The sequence below is a fragment of the Callionymus lyra genome, chromosome 4 (genome assembly GCF_982586985.1).
Source record: "Callionymus lyra chromosome 4, fCalLyr1.hap1.1, whole genome shotgun sequence".
In the NCBI taxonomy this organism is placed as follows: Eukaryota; Metazoa; Chordata; class Actinopteri; order Syngnathiformes; family Callionymidae; genus Callionymus; species Callionymus lyra.
The window spans coordinates 12325897-12344725 of record NC_141821.1 but is presented as its reverse complement, the minus strand read 5'-3'; the positions used below and the strand labels follow the sequence as shown (position 1 = coordinate 12344725).

The 18829-nt window shown below is 40.3% G+C and overlaps 1 protein-coding gene across 3 annotated transcripts in view; it reads right to left on the bottom strand.

Annotated features, from left to right (window-relative positions):
• Window positions 1-10936: 10936 nt before the first annotated feature.
• The window catches only part of mpp7a (MAGUK p55 scaffold protein 7a), a 123073-nt gene continuing 115180 nt past the window's right edge, over window positions 10937-18829 (bottom strand). For all 3 annotated transcript variants that reach the window (XM_087788828.1, XM_087788826.1, XM_087788827.1), the window contains one exon: window positions 10937-11996. In XM_087788828.1, coding sequence (XP_087644954.1) covers window positions 11817-11996 — 180 coding nt within the window. In that variant the 3' untranslated portion in view covers window positions 10937-11816. The remainder of the gene's footprint in view (window positions 11997-18829) is intronic.

Here is an 18829-nt window from a genome sequence, read left to right as displayed (position 1 = left end):
ATTTACCTGATGTTATTGTTCCTCTGACAGTGATGCTAATGCGCTGGGGGTCGAGAAGATCACCTCAAATGACAAGCAGGGCCCGCTAAAGACTTCCTAGCAAAGAAAAGAGAAGGACGTTAAATAATGATTAGTCAAGGGTGCGTAGGTTCATGTGAGGATGTCGCCCCACCTTGACCTGTGCCTCATTTAAAGCCCTTGAAATAATCTAATATCTCCCCTGACTTTTAAAAAATCCACCCTGCTTTTTATTTTCTTTCTCCTGCCCCGGAGAGACCAGCTGCTTTTACTCTTCCAGGATGAGAAACAAAACATCCTTCTCCAACTTGTGTCCTCCACCCTCACCTCTTTGGTCCTCCGTCTCCCTTGCCTCGCCTCCTGTAGTGTCATTATTATTTGAAAGTACCGTCTGAGAGCCTGTCCACATTTGGCAACGCCTGACTCACTAGCGCCAGCTGAACGCTAATGCGGTTTGACTTCTGCTGCAGGACTCTCCAGGAAGACATCAGGGCCCCTTTGTTCTGAGTCTGTCTCCTACTCAGACAGAGGAGTAGATAAATGCAAGAAGTAATGGCCAGCCAGGGGAAGAACGGTGGGGGCTGTTTTCAGAAGAGGGACGCAGGAGAAAACATAGGTAGAATGAAAGAGTCGAGTCCATTACCTCCTTATAAGACAAAGTGGACAATTTTTGTTGGTCAAGACTTGGTGTGAAGGAAAACAGACATTTTCTTGAAGGGTTTTCTGGAGAACGGGACTGGTGTTTATTTGGCAAAATGTTGGCAAACGGCTCCAAAAGTTCAGAGTTTGAGATTAAGATCCGAAGTTTAGGCCTGAGTGGTTTTCTGTTGTTCTACGTTGATTTCAGGAGGTGGCAATCACTTGATTCCAACACTCACTTGTATGGCTTTTTTTTTCTCAATTTCTGCCGCGACACAACACAATTCCTACATCTTTTAAGAGGTTCCATTGATTTGATTGTATATTGTGTTTTTTAAAGTTATTTGTCTTGTTCTTTTGCTTTCCATTTTTTCTCGTAGAACCTCTTATACCTTTTAAAGCTTGGCGTGTTTTCCTCTAGTCTAGGGGTGCCCACCTCTTTTTTAGGAGGGCCTCATTTGAACCTGAGAGGGAGTGGGGGCGGGGGGGCAAATATGACCAGTGACATCATACCCAGAGCTAGCTCTCTCTGCAGAAGTTCCAAATATGAAACAATTATTGTTGCTTATTGATTTTTTTTTACTTAATTATCTCTTCACCACTTGAATAACAAATCTATTACTGAATATATCTCATTTTGTTTTACATTTATTCTATCCCATCAGCTCATAATGAGGAAAAGCAGAATAATACAGATTAAACCAATAAAAAAAATAGTGCATCTAGTGAAATAAGATTTTTTTTTCAATTCGCCCTCATGTTGACTAAGGGTTGGCTTTTTTTGTTTTTAAATAATCTGTGTATTTTTGGAGTTCGGATGTTTTTAATTGTCTTTTCGGACGAAGAAAATTGAGTTCTATTTTTGAAAAGTAAATAGACACGGATTACTCGCAACCCTTCAGCCACATGAGGGCGAGTAGAAAATGAGTGAATTTTTGGTGAACTATCACGAGCTCGAGGTCTTGCCACAGATTCCCGGGAACAAAGTTAACAACTTTTTAATCATTTCTATTTTCACAGGAAGCACAAACGGTCGTAAAAAACAGACCCCACAGTTTCTACCATTAAAGCCGACACATGTCTCTCACAGTTTCATGCTACGTGATACCATAACATCAAGTCCTATCGTTGACACCTCCGAATTGAAGAAAAAAACGAAAGTTCCTGAACAGTAGCGTTTAGCAAAAATTGACACAGGTGATATTCAACTCGCCACGTCGAAGCTGTCGCTATTTTTTTTTTTTTGAAATCTAAGACGTTTCTTTTTTTCAGCCACCAGAGCGAGTGAATGTCCATCGCACTTCCAACGCTAACAAGGTAGTCTAATTGCAACGCTCGGAGGACTCATCGGTCTGTCTGCGGCCCACGCACTCACTGACGGGGGCTTTAAGTCGACCCCCACAGGAGGACCGTAGATCTGTCATGCTGCCAGACGACCGGACTTTGGACTATGGGCATTTCCTCCTTTTTCAGTGGGCTTTCGGCTAAATCACCGCACCATTCTTTCAACCCCCGGTCCGGCTGTAAAGCGGCCCCTGCAGAACATCACTCATTAGCAGCGAGTGGTCCGCGGCCAAAAAAGCCTTAACTGCTCCCTGAGCCGCCGCAACACCCCTCCCTGCCATCAACACCTGAGAACACACGACACGCCGGCTCCGAGAGCGACCCTGCGTCAGCTGGAACTTTTCTCGGCTAACAAGGCCCCAAGCATCTCTTTTCCTTTTTCCCCGACACCTCGCTTGTCAGATGCCCATTTCTGACCTCATGCTGCATTTCCTGAGAAACACCTTCCTTCCGAAAAGCCATCACGCTGGAGCGTAAAGCTAACTGTTATTAGTTGGCGAAAAGGTGAACCTCTTTATGGTTTGTTTGTCTTTAGGCCCCGGGCCACATGGTTCCTTTCAGGAGAGTCACGGTTGCTTTGACAGTTTAATGTGTTGCGAGCAGCAAGATCTGTCCTCTGTCCGCCGGACAGGGCCTAAGAGCCTTGTCGTCTTCCTGCTCAACACATAATATACTGGCATCCTCATTAAACCTGCAGGCTCTCTGTGGGACATCACGTCACTTCTTAAAGGGACATGACCTTTTTTTTCTATTTCGTGCTGCCGCTTTATTTTGTTATTCTTCCTCTGCTGGGATGAGAGTAACGCCTGCTCCCATTTAGTCCACTTTTTTACTCCTCTCACTCCTGATTGTGTTTGTTTTTTCCATCACATCAGTTCCCTTCATGCCTCCCAGGTGGGAAAACTGGCCATCAGGACTGGACGCCGACTTGATTAGAAACACAAACAGCGCACGGCGAGCGTGTGTGCTCTTGCTAGCAGACTCCACTGTATGAAACTCAATGACACACCGTGTCAAAACACGTTGTGAGGAGTGCGCGGGTTCAAGGGTCAGACTCGGAGGGGGGGGGGGGGTTTATGGACAGGATATATTGGACTCTCACGGTCAGGTTCCCGTGTTGATATAGAGATGCCGAAGCATCCAAACATGTCAACATGTTTCCCAGAACACGGCGGGCAACAATGAGATGTCCACATGTCGGCTACAAGGTCTCTGCTGAGGGAGACCATCAGTAAAAAGATATACACCCTGTCAGCCGTCAGGGTTTCAAGGGAGCACTTGTTACGTTGATGAGCACACCGCTGATTCTGGTCGAGGAGATTCACGACTTGTCGATATGTAGCGGCGAGGAAGGCTCGCTTTTTATCGCCGAGTATGTCTTGAGCAGATGCCAGATCGTCCGACGTTAGCGGAGATTTATCCTTCCTTGATGGAGAGACAAGGTAAACACTCACTAACGTTGTATTTATCCAGATATGATTGGATGAAACTAAATGATCGGATTATTCGACAATAACCTGGTCCATTACATGAGTGTTTGAAAATGTATTTCAAAGGATCAAAATAGTAAGTAAGTAAGTAAGTCATATTTATTTATATAGTGCTTTTCCAGACCAGGGTCACAAAGCGCTTTAACAATCAAAACAATACTCAAAAAAGTATATACTTTAAAGATCAAGATAATACTGAGAACAACACAGGAGTTCCAGAAAATCAAGGAAAAGCCTGAACAAATAGAAACGTCTTAAGATGTTTCTTAAAGGAGTCAGTAGATCCATCAAGCGCAAAGAGAGAGGAAGATCGTTCCAAAGCTTAGGAGCAACAGCCTGAAAAGATTTCTCTCCTCTGGTCCTGAGCCGTGTGCGTGGAACCATAAGTAGATTCTGATCCACAGACCTCAGAGCCCGAGCTGGGGTGTAAGGCTGGATCAGATCAGTGATGTAAGTAGTACATTTAAGTGATAAAAAAATCACATAATTGTAAATGTAAACCTGACATGTCCTAGTCTTTTTAACAAAGTGCACAGAGCGTTTTTTGAATATTACGAGTTTCAAAAGACGTTTTATTGTGCAGGCGAAGCGTCATGGAAGGGGAAAGAACAGATTAAGATTCAGGATGTTAGATTGTTGGAGAGATGTTTCTTGATTAAAGAAGATTTTGTTTATTTTCTTCATTATTCAAAATCCACACACTGGGTCAAGTCCACTGGGAAATGTTTTGGTAAAACTTGCCCAGTGTATCCCTTGTGTTGTCTCTGGGTCAAGGTTTCACCTCTGCTTATGTATTTCTGGAAGCCAGGGAGTCCGTTCACCTCGACCCAGACACAACACAAGGGATACCACAAACACAATTAGACAGTAATAATTAGGGGTTGTGTAATGGCAAGAGCTTGACACGATATGTATCACAATGCAAAGAAAATGATACAACATACTGTAGGAATAAGAATATATTTGTAGTATTGTCGATTGTACTTGACTCTCCTGTTGCAGAATTTACAGACCACATGACTCTTGACAAAGTAATAACTGCTTTCATTTGTTTTGAAACTAAAATATGTCCAAACATCAGCTTTAAAAGCTGCTGGAGTCGACTGTATCCTCTCGTCCTCAGTCATTGCAGGGATCTCGCTGGATTTTAATGTTCATTTTAAATAAAGAAACACTGTTAATATTTGCATGTTAATTGTGAAAGAAAATATTTAAGACACACATTATTAAACTATACACGATAAAAGAACTGACACATAACAAATAATGCAGTGCTGTCAAATATCGATACAGTATCATTGAAAAGAATATCGCGACATATCACTATATCAATATTATCCAACACCCATAGTAATAATGGACAGAAAAAGATTAATAATTATTTCTGTAAGTCTTGGTAGCAAAGCCCTGAGAGATTCAAACTCTTTGCTATACTTTTACCATTTTTTATTTTTTATTTTATTGTGGGGGGCCCAGGGGGGATGTTAAATAGGGCCCCCTGATTCACACAATCTCAGCGTCAGTGCTATAGTATATAAATATTTATAACATATAAAAGCTTTCATTGGACATCCTCCTATATATAGAATAAATATGTGTGTGTGTGTGTGTGTTTGGTTGCATGCTAGCAAAATTACCTGTAACGTCTGCCGTCAAATGTTGTGTAACGAAGACGTGTTTAGTCTGAAATTAAAAAGCCATCAGAGTCGTCTGCTACTTGACTGAACCCAGCGAGGCAGCTCAGGAAACTCATTTGGCTTCTTCAGGCGGTAATTTTTCACCTCCAGCCGCTGCCCAAAGTTCCTGACAACGGATAAGAGTTGGAACGCCGAAGCGATGATGAATAGAGAGCTCTGCTCGATATTGTTAAAAAACAGAGACAGCCATGACCGAACGGGGTCAGAAAGCAGAACATGCTTACAAAAACCTTGGACAGTCAAACACGCTCCGTTCACCGAGATGTCAAAACAATCCGTCTTCCATTGCTGGTGATTATGTATTTGTATGTTATGGTTCGACAACTGTACATGACGTATATATGTTTTTTTCCAGAAGCTTCTCGTGCCTCCTGCCAGAGGATCTGCTTCATAGGCTGCCAGCATGACCTCAACTTTGAGATCAATTAGTCTGGAGAACGATGAGCCCATTAATTCTCCTCACTTAAAGATCGTCTCAGTCATGGAAAGGTTTAAAGAAATGAGGTATTCAGGTGTTTGTGGGGGGGACCCTGGGCCCGTTGCTGGCGCTCCAGCGGAGACCACATGAAGGAATCCTGTCAGTATTAACCAATGACCAGGACCTCCACTTGCTGTCGGTAGACCCGGGTCAGTGTGGCGACTGCTGCTGGGCTCCGGCTCCACAGCTGGATGCTACGCTACATTCCATTGGAGTGCTGTATGCCTGGAAGCCGGAGAAACACTGTTTTGCCACTTACACTTGCGTGTGTTGGACGTTACAAAAACTGAAGCTTCTTGTTTGAATATCACAGCTGGAAATCTGTCAAGGCCGGAAAAGAACAGCAACAAATCCTGGCTCTCGTGAGCGGTACCGTCAGTACGTAAGCTAGTTATTCATCTGAAATAACTGCGGTTTAGTCTGCGTTTCTAGCCATGAATATACGTGTAAAAGTATCACAGCTTCATTCAGGTTTACCTGCATAACTATCAGACAAGTCACATCACTTTCAAGAAACATCTTAAAACATTTTTATTTGTTCAGGCTTTTCCTTGATTTTCTGGAACTCCTGTGTTGTTCTCAGTATTATCTTGACCTTTAAAGTATATATTTTATTGAGTATTTTTTTGATTGTTTAAGCGCTTTGTGACCCTGGTCTGGAAAAGCGCTATATAAATAAATATTACTTACTTACTTACTTACTTTCTAAAGTCATCAAGAAAAAGAGTCAAACTCTAGACATCAGGACACAAACTTAGAATCTCAGGCTTTATGGCCTGTTTCGAGTTTCAAGGCAACCTCAGTCAGACAAAATAAATCAAGATAAAAGTTACACAAGGGGCATAAAAAAAAAAGTTTTACTATTTACAATGTAATGTCAATTTTTTATTTTTGTCCAAATCGATTTGCCATAAAAACATGTCTAATGGAGACGGGCCATCGCGTTTATGGACTTCTCCGATGCTGTACTGATAACATCGACTGATTTCTTGTCCAGACCAAGACCAGGCCTGGCGATGAAAATGATGAGGTAAACATGTCAGGACTGTACGTGTGGTTCTGTGACGCTTTTCACAGGAAGAAGTGTGTCTCGTTCACATGAAATAATATTTTCCCTAAAGACACAAAAAGAACAAACACAATACAAACTTAATGAAAAACAAAATGAAATATAACTTACAGATACTTATACACGATACCAAAACGCAAAGATAGCGGCTCATGTTAAAGGATCATTGACCCCAGAGACTGAAGTATTTGTATAATTTTTGTAAAATTCTTGTTTATGTCCAGTGTGATAAAAATCCTCTAACATATTTGCAGCTGTTTTCCAAGAGTTATCTCGTCTCTTAGCAAATCTTCAGTATTTTTGCCTTGAACTGTCCATTAAAATAAAACAGCACTGCTCTTTAGTCTGACATCAGTGTGAAGCGCAAACATATTCAAAAGATCTGGACAAAGACAGTAAACCAGAGTTAATACATGTACAGTCAGTGATCAGGTGATGGAATGCCAAGCTAGATTTAGAACATGTTAACCATCAGGATTTCGCCATGAGCAGTGAGCAGGCTTGTGGTTTTGGGGTTTATACTGGGGGAAAATGTCGTCGCATAATTACTCATAAAAGGAATTATTTTTAAACACAAGGAGTCTGTTATGGTTGTCTGAGAACAATCGTCCTCATTTTAAAGTCATGATGTAACAAGGAAAACAATGAATCTCTATCATTTACCAAGTGTTACTTAAGGGGGGGGGGTCCTGGTTGGACTAGCATGGTTAGCATAATTTTACATACTTAATTATGCACCATTTTTACTCAGTTCTTGTTTTTTTTCCCAAACATTTTTTTATAGTTATTTGCAAACATCTATACTCTTTATTAAATGTAGATCTAGAGGTGAAAAAGGATATTATATTTATAAAATAATCCCATTATTTTGAACGATTCAAATGTATATATTGTTTTTTCAATAATGAAACCTACATAATTACTTTTTTATAATTCATCATGTAGCGACACAAAGAAAACCACCATGTCACAGTTCGGTCAACATGTTTTACTGACACGAGTTTCTGTCCTGCATTTGAAAAAGTCAAACATGGATCGGCTCCGGATCCGTGTGGATGACAGTTGAGATCCAGAGTAATTAAAAAAGCGTCAGGAGCTCAGGCGGCTGAATCTCGGGGGGGAAGGTTGCAACCAAAGTTTAAGAAAATACAGGTGGACAGTTTCAAGCTGACATAGTCAATGCCTTTTGTGTGTAACCCTGAACCCCTGCTTCAGCTCCACATATGTCCCAGGAATTCCTCGACACCCGGAGACACCTCCGGATGAACTTTTACCACCAAAAAAAAAAAAGAGATTCATTAACCTCCAGTTGACCAACTTTTTAATTTTGGCCGTTCTAGTTGATTTGTGACTGGAGAACAACCTCTATCCTGTCCAGAGGACCTTTGCCTTCAGACATGAGGTAATGGGAGGGTAATTAGAACACGTAGACGCGGTGGGCGGACCTCCTCGTGCCTGTCTACAGTCCAGGCTCCCGGAGTTCAAGGGCATTTACTCTGGGATGAGGAAAACAGAGCGGCATCTCTGGTTGGCTCCGAGAGTTAAGCCTTGGTGATGGCCCGGATCACCACATGAAAGGCCCGGGAGAGCGGAATGCCAGAGAAGGCGAAGTCCCTTTTTTTTTTTTCGAGAAGAAATGATGGGAATTCTCAGCAGGAGCCCATGGTCCTTCCGCCGGACCAGCGCTTTCATGCTCGACGCGGGCAATTTGTCAAATCTCTGAGGTCCGAGCGTGACTTTGAGCCCGGTTCAGGAAGCCTTTGCGAGATCGCTTCAATCCATCAAAATAATTACAACATATATTGTTTTACAAGACAAGGACGTGTATTTTATGGGTTCCCAAACTTCCCCGGCTAAATCATCCCCGCTCTTAAACAATCGTTTAGCCGATGCGTCACTTTTGCGGCCGCGGAAATAAACACATCAAACGCTCCAGAATGGGAGCTGCTCACGGGACGTCACAAGCAATTAGAGCCAACGTTAGCGACTGAGATCCCGACAATACAAGCCTCTGGAATTAAACTATTACGGCCATTAAAAGCAATGACAGAGGAGGCTTTGATTTCGGTCGGCGCCTGCATCCACATCTGAGCTGCAGAACCCATCGGAGGAGCTTCGCTCACACGACCTTCCGTGGAAAGACAAAGAGAAATGGACGCAGAGGAAGACGGAGATTTGTTACCTTAAACCAGAGGCTGCATTTAGACTTTATGAGATTTATGAAAGCGGATCCGTCCGCGCTGCTGCGTCCATTAACCCACATCTCGGCGGTTGAACGTATGCGCAGGAAGGAAATGTTCACACACTGTATGTGGACGTGTTACATCATTAAGGGCTCTTAAGTATCCTGGCATGTGTCGACCGTGCCATCAGTTTTCATGTCGGGGTTCCGGTCGGACCATCTGGGAAACATGTGCTCGCGACTTGAACTTGGGAACAACTTTTTTTTTTGAGATGGAAGTGAAACGTCATTCTCGAGAAGACTTCGACCTCGAGCGTCGTCTTGCTGGTGACGGAACTTTTGTAAACTCTGACGACCCGCTGACCGAAGAGAAGGATGATCAGATGTGGCGGCCTTGAGATTCAGGTTATAAGTTCAACAACGTCTTCTTGTTTATATTTGGCTTTTCTCCTCACACCAAGTCAGACTGCAGAACATTAACCGTTATCCTTCTTTCTAGTAATCTCAGAACTCATTTTCCACATCCACCAACGTCATTGACTTTCTTCCTCGCCTACTATTTCCTGGTATCTCAATCTATATCAACATTCTTTATCGACTCAGTTTCTCCCGGCGTCAGTCCGACCTCTCTAACTTTGTCTCCAAACTTCTTCACACTAAAGATCAAATGTCATCATTTTAAGTATTTTATCCAGTGTTGACTACCGTATATAGTTAAGATTTACATACAAGTTCAACAAATGTGTTGATTTAGGTGCTTCTTAAATAGATGTTGGAATCTATTGTATCATCAGTATGTGTCTGTTTGAACAAAACTCTTTTTTCATTGAAATATTGACATTAGAATATGTCCTTAAGCCCCGCCCACTAAAAAGTCTTTTAGACTCTCAAGCTAAAATCTGGTTTACCATAACCACACCCACTCTAATCTGATTGGTTGAACATGAGGTTTGTGCGTTATTAATCCAGGAAGTCTCCACATCCAAGGGACTCGTTGTATAAAGAAAGAACCAGGATGTTCTTTGCTGCTGCAGGAGTAGTGAAGCCATTATTACGACGTAATTGACTACGCTCTCGTAACCTCTCGTTCGCCGAGATTTCAGACAGGGGAGAACTTTATAAAGTAATAAGATCAAAACATGGTCATGATGAGGGACTTACTGCGAAGGAGAGAAAGATTCAACATTTGAAACATGCGAGTCAAGAGAGTTGGGTTTTCAAATTAGCTTCTTTTTAAAACAATTGACAACAAATGGCCAAAAATTCACACTAACAGCAAAATAAAAATCGACAAAACATTAACTTCTCTCTCTCTCTCTTATTAACATTCTCTTTAATTGACTTCCACTAATATTCTGCTCCACCTGCTGGAATCAACACATCTCCGCACTTGAAATGAATTTATAGATTTGTTAATAAACAACTCGACAAAGGTTAGTCAGGAAATTAAACTTCACTTCTCATAGATCTCAGCTGCAGACGCCTGTTAAAGCACGTTCTATTTAAAAGGTGGAAACGCGAACGCCTGGCGACCCAGATTTCGGACCAGAGGGTGTACTTTCTTTAGGAACTTTACGGAGCCAAAATCTGCCCCTCAAGAGTCCCCTTTTTACAATAACCACCCCCTACTGACTTCACTCACTACCGTTCTTTAAATATTCCAGGACGTCTGAGTTAGTCATTTGGCCGAGCGCCCTGACGGCGCACCAGGGTTCAACGCCGCCCTCACCTGAACTCGTTTCGCTCGGAGAAATTTCATTAAAAGGACGTGGACGTCTGCACTCCTGCACCGTGTTGTCGTATCGCAGGACGGCTGGTGAGGTGTGGAAATGAAATGCATATGGTGCGAAGGTGAGGAAAACATTTACGCGTCTCTGTTGATGTCACCCGCGGACGACGTCAACTCTCATTACGCCACTGTGAGCTGCGCTCTCTGGACCTCAGTGGGGCAGCAAAACCAGAGTTCTGGAAGTACTTCCAGGACAATAAAAGAAAAAAAAAAAGAAAAAAAGTCGGCACTCAAATGAAGACTCTTTAATACAAAACAAGAATATGCAAATCCATAAAACTAGTAAAACAGCCGCCCCATTAAATAGCAGGACATGAAAAAGCTGACCTATGAAATAATCATTGGAAGACAGTGGACAGCAGGAGGGGGAGAAAAAAAACAAAAACAAGTGATGCTCTTTAATTAGTGTTTTTGTTATTGTAACAGGAATTACTGTTAAATGGCTACATTTTTAAGATTATTTTAATTACTGACAAATACTTTTTTATTCAGTAGATGAACAAAATAATAAAAAATTCTCATAAATATTTGAAATGTTTGAAAGTGCACAGAGGATTCTTGACACACTTCCTTATCTACCGAGTGGATATAAAAAGCGAATAAAACAGATTTAAAAACTCTATATATTGGGAACAATACTTTTGACGATGCCTCTTGAAGTTTGACACAAAAAGATACAAATTAAACAAAGAAATATATTACTTTCTTTAAATAAAAACTATTCCCATTTCTGTACCTGATGTTTGTTTTTTGGAAGAGACGAAGAAAAACCTTTAAAGACTGAAGGCAAATGTGTTTTTCTTCTCTACAGACGTGTGTTTAAAAAAAAAAAAGAAAAAAGAAAAAGTCAGTCCCTTTGGTTCCTACAGGTTTGATGCCGAGCACGCGATCTTCAGGGCGGAGGGTTTTTTTCTGGAGCGTGGTCTCGGCTCAGCTCAGCTCTCTGGACTTGTGACCCCGGATTAATATCCAGGACTTCCATGATCAGAGTTCCAGACCACGGCTCGGGTCCTGCATCCGATCTGATGGACAGTTATCGGAGCCCCCTCTGCTCTCATCACAACAGTCTAAATAAATATCTGCACTTGTCATTTCCCCCCCCCACCCTCCTCACGAGTGAGTCCAGCTGACCGGAACCCAGTGGGCGTCGCTCTCCACTCTCTTCAGCGCCACCCGCAGCTCGTTGAACGCCGCCGTCAGGTCGTCGTTCACGATGGTCTTCTCGAACAGGTGACCGTACTGGCTCTCCATGGTCTTGGCGCTGGCCACCATCTCCTGGAAGTCCTCCTCCTGCGGACAGAAACAGGGACAAGGGGGGGGGAGTCAAGTCTGGGAGACGCCGAGAGAAGAGCTAAAGAGATAAACTCACTAAGAAAAGCAGAAAATGACACACAAGGAAACATGAGGTGGCTGAACCACTCGTGACTGGAACCTCTGTGTGGAAGAACCTGACCTCGAGGAATTTTCTAAATTTCCTCCGTTGAATACAAATAAGCAGACGAGCGTCACTTACAGCCACAGAAAACATTCGGTTCAGAAGTTGAACCTGCTGCTCTGTGCGATGGCTGTCAAAGGCTGAATTTGGAAATATGTAGTTTTCTAAACCATAACCAAAAAAAGTGTTGGTGAAACAAATATTTACACTACAAGGCTGTGGTGCCTTCATATAAAGACTTTTAAATATATGGTTAAAATGACGCTAATATCGTCAGGAAGTTTCCTACGTGATGATGTCAACCGTCTCTAATGTCATTTTGAAAGCTTTATTATGATTGAAAGAAACTTAAACTGAAAGATTTGAGGACATTTTGTACCACAAATAAAACATATTTACAGTATATTTGACGCATGTGACTTTCAACGGAATGTGTCCGACAAAGCCACCGATTGGATGAACCCATGATACTTTTAATAAACTTATAGTAATTAAATATGTTTGAACAGTTGTCTCTTTATCATTAGAACAGCAAATTTATTTGGCGAAACGATTTGTGTAAATTGCGTTGTACAGTTACGGGTGATTTATTTTGATCATCGTCGTCAGCCTGGGATGAAAGTCACGATTTGTCGTCAGACCTTGATGTGAGTGGAAATTTGGAAAATGTTTGGAAAATGACGAAATTTTGGAAAATGACGAAATTTTGGAAAATGACGAAATTCTGTCAATTTCGTCATTTTCCAAAATTTACTTTTTGTTAATATTAATGGTTAAAGCGCGAGAGTTTCCTTTGACTGAGTTGAAGTTGTGTTCACTCATAAAAAAAAAAGCTTTCGATGTCTTCAGTGTTAGACGTCATCACGTAGAAAGTGCCGGGACAAAAATACTAGAGTGGACGACAATGGTATTTACGTAGCAACAAGCTAATGAGCACTACAGGTGTTAATAGGTTTAAATCGACAGTGAAGGAATTTTTTTGCAGGTTCCAGAAAGTGGACACGAGCTAGCAAAAAACGCAGAGCTAGCTAAGCCGCAATACAATTATTTTGTTTTAGTTACTTTGATGGCAGATGTTGCACCTTGTGCATCCTCTGTTTATACAAACTGCTTAATATGAGTGTAATTACACTTGTGCAGACCGTTTTCTTACACTAAATATGCATTATTTTTCAGATTTTTATTACTATTTCAAAACAGAAATGAAACTAAAGAGGGTGTTTTTTGATGCTGGTACTTCTAAAGGTGTACTGGATCAATCGTGAAGTTCAATAAATCTGCTCTTGTTTCATGGATCACTCACAGGAAGAGTGAGTCGGCTTCGAGGAAGATGTTTTATCAGAGAGGAAAGAAGGTCAGACGGTTTGTTGGTCTGTGTCGACCATCATCTGGCGCTTCATCTTGAAAAGTTAAGTTTTGTGTTTTCACGGAACTCTGAGCTACTGTACGATTGAAGAATCCATTTTCTTGGACAATGAAGTTAGTCTGACTTATCTTAGATCTTGGCTTTTAAACCGTCCTCTGGAATCAGCCCGACTTCAACTGTAATAAACACATTTCTGGCTTCATCCCTTTCGCTCCATTGTGGGAAATTAAACTTTCCAATGGAACCAGAAAACACAATCGTACTGCAAAATCAGAAATAATCAAAAATGTGTCAATAAAGTTCTTTTGTTAGTTCCTTAAAATTAGGGGAAACACATACAATTAAAAAAAAAAAATATATATATATAAAGAAATTTATTCATGAAATAATTTATTTTCCAATAAATCGTTTTTTATAAATTTATAAATTTCGATTGGAATTAAAAAATGTATACATTATATAAAGTGACCATTAAAAAATATCAATTCTATTTTTACGTAATTTATATATACAATTGTATTCAATATGATAAAAAAAAACCTTTAAATGATTAATGACTTTAACTTTACACGATAGGGAACAACATAACAAAGTATTTATAATTTCCCCTAAGGTATTTATTGCAAATCCATAAATATGATATACAATAAAAATGCTCAACTATTGGAAGAAGGATACCTACTTATTTTCAATAACTTTCATAAACAAAACTTAAATTACATTTAAATTGTAGGTATTTTTGTTCCAGTTAGGTGACTAATGCAGAGAGGAGGGACACCCTGGAAAGTTGCTGAAGTGCGGGAAGGAACATACAAACTTAATTAGCATCACATATTGTCTGCGGTTTAATATTTGATGTTAAAACTAAAACATACATTTTGACTCGTCCTTTCATGAGAGAGTTTGAACTAAACAAGTGATTTTTGTCATCGTTTTAAATCCACTAGTGAGAGTTTTGACCTCCTTCAAAGCTGACGTGTGATCAAATAAGCGATCGCCGCTGCAGCATCCTCCTGATCACAGGCGCAGCCCTAAAGGTGAACGCTACGTTCCTGCGCTGGAATTCAATTCTTGGCAAATTTTAATCAACCTGGAAAAAGTGTTTTTCAGTGATTTTTCCATGTCCACTGGCTTGTGTCTCCGATCGAGACGTTCCAGCGAAAAGAACATTAATCACAGCGGGACGCAGGCAGACCCGATGGAAAGAAGGGAAAAAAAAAGAATAGAGGAGAAAACAATATGATGGATGAATGATGAAATAAAGCTGCAGATAAATGAGTGTAATGAAAGAGAAGGAGACACGTGGACGTCTCCGGGGTCGGATCACGACGGACAAGATGCCACCGACGGAGCGACACGACTCCGGAGACTCGTTCAAGCCCATCGTTTATCTGCCTAATTTCCACGAGAAATGATGCGGCATCTTGTTCCTGCTAAAGCACTTGCACTCCCGCGATAATCAGAGTGTTTGTCTGCTCTTTCTGGGAATCCAGGCGAATGTTTTTATGGTCTGGAGCTTTACTGGTTTACTGGGCGTTTTACCGAGACTCATTTACGAGAGCTTTCGTCGATTGATAGGAGATACTTCGCAGCAGGTTTCGTCATTAATCCCCGAAATGTAACTTTGAGTAGGAAGACACGGAAATACACGGATTCTTCTAAACATTCTTTACGATTCCGTTTGAAACGTGACGCTATAAATTCACATGAATTCTTACAGAAATGGTTCATAAAGTTTCCAAAATTCTATATGCCTGCCATTTTTTAAAGTCTGATTAAAAGTCTAGTCTAGTCACTAGATTTAAAACTGTTTCAAAGAAGGACTGACGTGGAAGTAGAGAAATACTTGTTCGGCTCATGAACCCAAGACAACGAGAAGAATGAAGGAGTCACTTTTCTTTGGAAAAATTCTGAATCATTTCATATTTACCGGGAAGAAATAGCTAGTTTAAGTGTATGATGTCCTTCATTACCACTGAAGTTTTACGTAAAATCAATAATTACATCATTATTATCCTTTAAAAAGAGGATTTCAATAATATTTAGTTTGGTTTAGTTTAGTTTATTTAAATTAACTAAAAAAACTAGAAGTATTCATTTACAAGACAATTTGGGAAAATATCCATCAAGAAAAATATATTATAAAAGAAAACCTCTTGTGTCATCTCAGGGTCAGTGTGACCCGAAGGCCCAAAAACAAATATAACCGTTTTATCCCTTGTGTTAGCTCAGGGTCAGGGTGACCCGAAGGCCCAAAAAACAAATGTAATCGTTTTATCCCTTGCATTATCTCAGGGTCAGGGTGACCCGAAGGCCCGACAACAAACGTAATTGTTTTATCCCTTGCGTAATCTCAGGGTCAGGGTGACCCGAAGGCCCAATAACAAATGTAATCGTTTTATCCCTTGTGTTAGCTCAGGGTCAGGGTGACCTGAAGGCCCGACAACAAATGTAATCGTTTTATCCCTTGTGTTATCTCAGGGTCAGGGTGACCCGAAGGCCCGACAAAAAACGTAATTGTTTTATCCCTTGCGTAATCTCAGGGTCAGGGTGACCTGAAGGCCCAAAAACAAATGTGTTTGTGGTATCCCTTGTGTTTTCACCTTTTTTTCCAAACACATTCATTTTCTGGCCTTCAAGTCACCGTGACCCTGAGATAACACAAGTGCTAAACAATCATCATATATTTCTGAGGTATAAACATCTTATAAATAGTCACAAATAAATAAAAGAAAAATGTGACAATAATTGATATGATATGATTCCACAAAGCAGCTCATTCCAACTCATGGTGCGATATTCACCAAATATAATTCCTGTTTATTATAATTATTTTAATATTTCATGTAATTTAATTTCTTTTATTTTAATGCATGTAATCTATACCAGGTGTGTCCGAACTTTTAGATTTACGAAAACTTTTCTGATTCTATGAGAAGTTCGGAATTCATAGAAATTCATGTAAAAAAAAAAGTATATTCAGTATTTAGGCATCGCCGTTGACATTTTCATTTGACTCTTGAAATGTTGTAAAATATTTAATTGAGAAAAAAATGAGATCAATAAGCGGCAGTAAAGTTCAGGAAGGAGTTGCTAACCCAGTTATTTTTATTAAAACGAGTCTACCTGAAAATAACCACAGATGCTGTGAGCCCACATGAAGAACGTCTTAATAATGTGATTAGGGCTGAAATAATCCACTTTTACGATGGAGATTACTCCAGTTAAGCCTCTGTTTATGTCTTGTGCATATTTTGCTTCACGCTGGCCTCGGTGAGTCATATTCTAATGTAAGAACGCAGCTCAATAAAATCATGTTTCCAGTGAGGTACAGGTGAACGGCGGATTAGTAATCTGTTCCTCAGCCTGGAGGTGATGATGATTCTTCTCTTCAACCCCAACACTTGCTGACTTCATGTCTGAACAAAAGGCTTTTACAGTTTTTTTCGGGGCCGATGTTGTCGGGATTGGCAACCGCGCTCCGGATAGAAACCGAGAGTGATCTTAGCGAGCGCACTAATGACCACATTACGACAGCGAACATGCAGTTGAACCATCTTAACTCTGCGGTTCAGGTTCTAATAAGGACTCGGAGCCAGAGCGAGGTCATGGCATTAAATAAATAGACCGACTTTATGGACCGAGAACAAAGACGCAGATCAATAATTCAATGATTCTGTGGTTCCTGTGCTCGAACAATAGACGCTGCATCTTCCATGACTCGCCCGGAGAGAACTCCAATTAGATACGAAGAAGGATTTGTGGTTGATCTAATGACGGCTTTGTGGGATCAATACAAGGGTAGATTTAGTTTGAGGCTTTACCTTTAATTGTGTATTAAACCATTTTTATTTATTGACTTCCTGCTTGTGTGGTTCAAACTAACACACATGAAGGAGCAACATTTATTGTTCGTTTCATTGATAGTAAGTTGGATTTTTTTGATCATTTGTTTTGATTAAACGCTTCTGACGCAGGGCTGTGTATTTATTATTTATTACGTTAATTAAGTAAATCAATGGAGTTCCATGGTGCTTCACCTCTTTCATGTCAAGATAGTTTTAACTCTCTGATTGACATTTTTTAAAGCTTACTTTAAAAAAAACAACAACTAATAATCAACTACAAATAAACTAAGCAAAATCCTTAAAACTCACTTTAACGATGAAGAGAATTCTCTTAAGATAATATTTGTTGTTTTTTGTTGTGTGTTGAAGATGGTCCGCTTAAAATTTTTATAAAAAATTAAATTAATTTAATCTGTTAATGCATATCCTGCAACATTAAAATAGGTATCCAAAAATCAATATTCTTTTTCTCAAGGGGAACATCCAGTTATGCCATTATTAATAACCGAGATAATTACAAATGTATTGATTTAAATCACACTAATCTTATTCATCATATTTTGCTCCACAGTTTCAGTTTGCAAGTTGTCTTTTTTATATTTTATTTAACGTAAAAGAGTACTTTAGTTTTTTTTTAATGATTGACACATGCATCTGTTCAAGTCTGTTAACAACAATAAATTACTTAATGTATACCTGTGCATATACATATGCCACAATAATATGTTTTAATTAGAATTCAAGTTGAAGGCTTCCTCAGCAATTTCTAGGTAAGATTCAAAAGATTAATTCATTGCCATTTTATAGTTGTTCGTTATAAATAACGACAAATAATGTGAAATCATCTGAAATATCAGCGAACAAAAGGTTACGAGAGTGAAGCCCATTATGACACAGTAATGGGCTTCACTACTCCTGCAGTGGCAAAGAACACCCGCTTTATTTATACAACGAGTCCTTCGAAGGGGAAGATTTCCTGGTTTCATGAAGCTGTGTGAAAAACTTGATGCTTGACCAATCACAGCAGAAGAGTTTCCAGTGGGCGGGGCTTAAGGCCATTTTCTAAAGTAATTATTTCAATGAAAAGAGAGTTTTGTACAAACAGACACATACTGATGATTACAAGAGAGTCCAACATCTATTTAAGACACGTAAATCAACACATTAGTTGCCCTTCAATAATCTTTATTGCTTTCTAAAAAGAAAACCTGTTAGGTGGCATCATGGGTCATGATAACCTTGTGAACTAGTTTTTAAACTAGTATTAAACAGGTGTGTGAAGAGTCACGTGACTCAATGAAGAACTTGCTCGTGCGATGTGAGGTGTATTCCTGTAACCGTCTCTAGTTTGTGGTCTAATATTCCCTGCACTCTCGCTTCTCTCGCTCACAACACCTGCCTCGTCGGTACCTTCACAGCTGGCGAGTCCATTAACCTCCAGCAACACCTGACGGAGCCGCGGCAACGAGAACGC